The 316-nt window shown below is 75.6% G+C and overlaps 1 protein-coding gene across 1 annotated transcript; it reads left to right on the top strand.

The window, feature by feature from the left end:
- Positions 1–5: 5 nt before the first annotated feature.
- LOC120509843 (iroquois-class homeodomain protein irx-3-like) lies at positions 6–313 on the top strand (the record flags this gene model as incomplete). Its single annotated transcript, XM_039724974.1, has 1 exon — positions 6–313. A coding segment is annotated over one exon (308 nt), but the record flags the coding sequence as incomplete, so codon positions are not given.
- Between the last annotated feature and the right edge of the window lie 3 nt (positions 314–316).

The following is a 316-nucleotide window of genomic DNA, read 5'->3' as shown; positions in this document are numbered from 1 at the left end:
CGCAGCGTGCCCGGGAGCGGCGCCGGGGCGCTCCGCGGTGGGGGAGGCAGCGCGGCCCCGCCGGTGCCGACGGGCTCCGTTCTCGGGAAGGGCAGCGGGACGGAGCGGACCCGGGCCCGGCACGCCATCTCAGCCGGGCCGCCCCTTCCCTCTCGCTGCAGGGCGCCCAGTACGAGCTGAAGGAGAGCCCGGGGGTGCAGCACGCCGCCTTCCCCCCCCACCACCCTGCCTTCTATCCCTACGGGCAGTACCAGTTCGGGGACCCGTCGCGGCCCAAGAACGCCACTCGGGAGAGCACCAGCACCCTCAAGGCCTG

The sequence above is a fragment of the Passer montanus genome, unplaced genomic scaffold (assembly GCF_014805655.1).
Source record: "Passer montanus isolate IOZ18808 unplaced genomic scaffold, ASM1480565v1 scaffold10985, whole genome shotgun sequence".
Lineage (NCBI taxonomy): Eukaryota > Metazoa > Chordata > Aves > Passeriformes > Passeridae > Passer > Passer montanus.
This window is presented reverse-complemented; position numbering and strand designations above follow the sequence as displayed.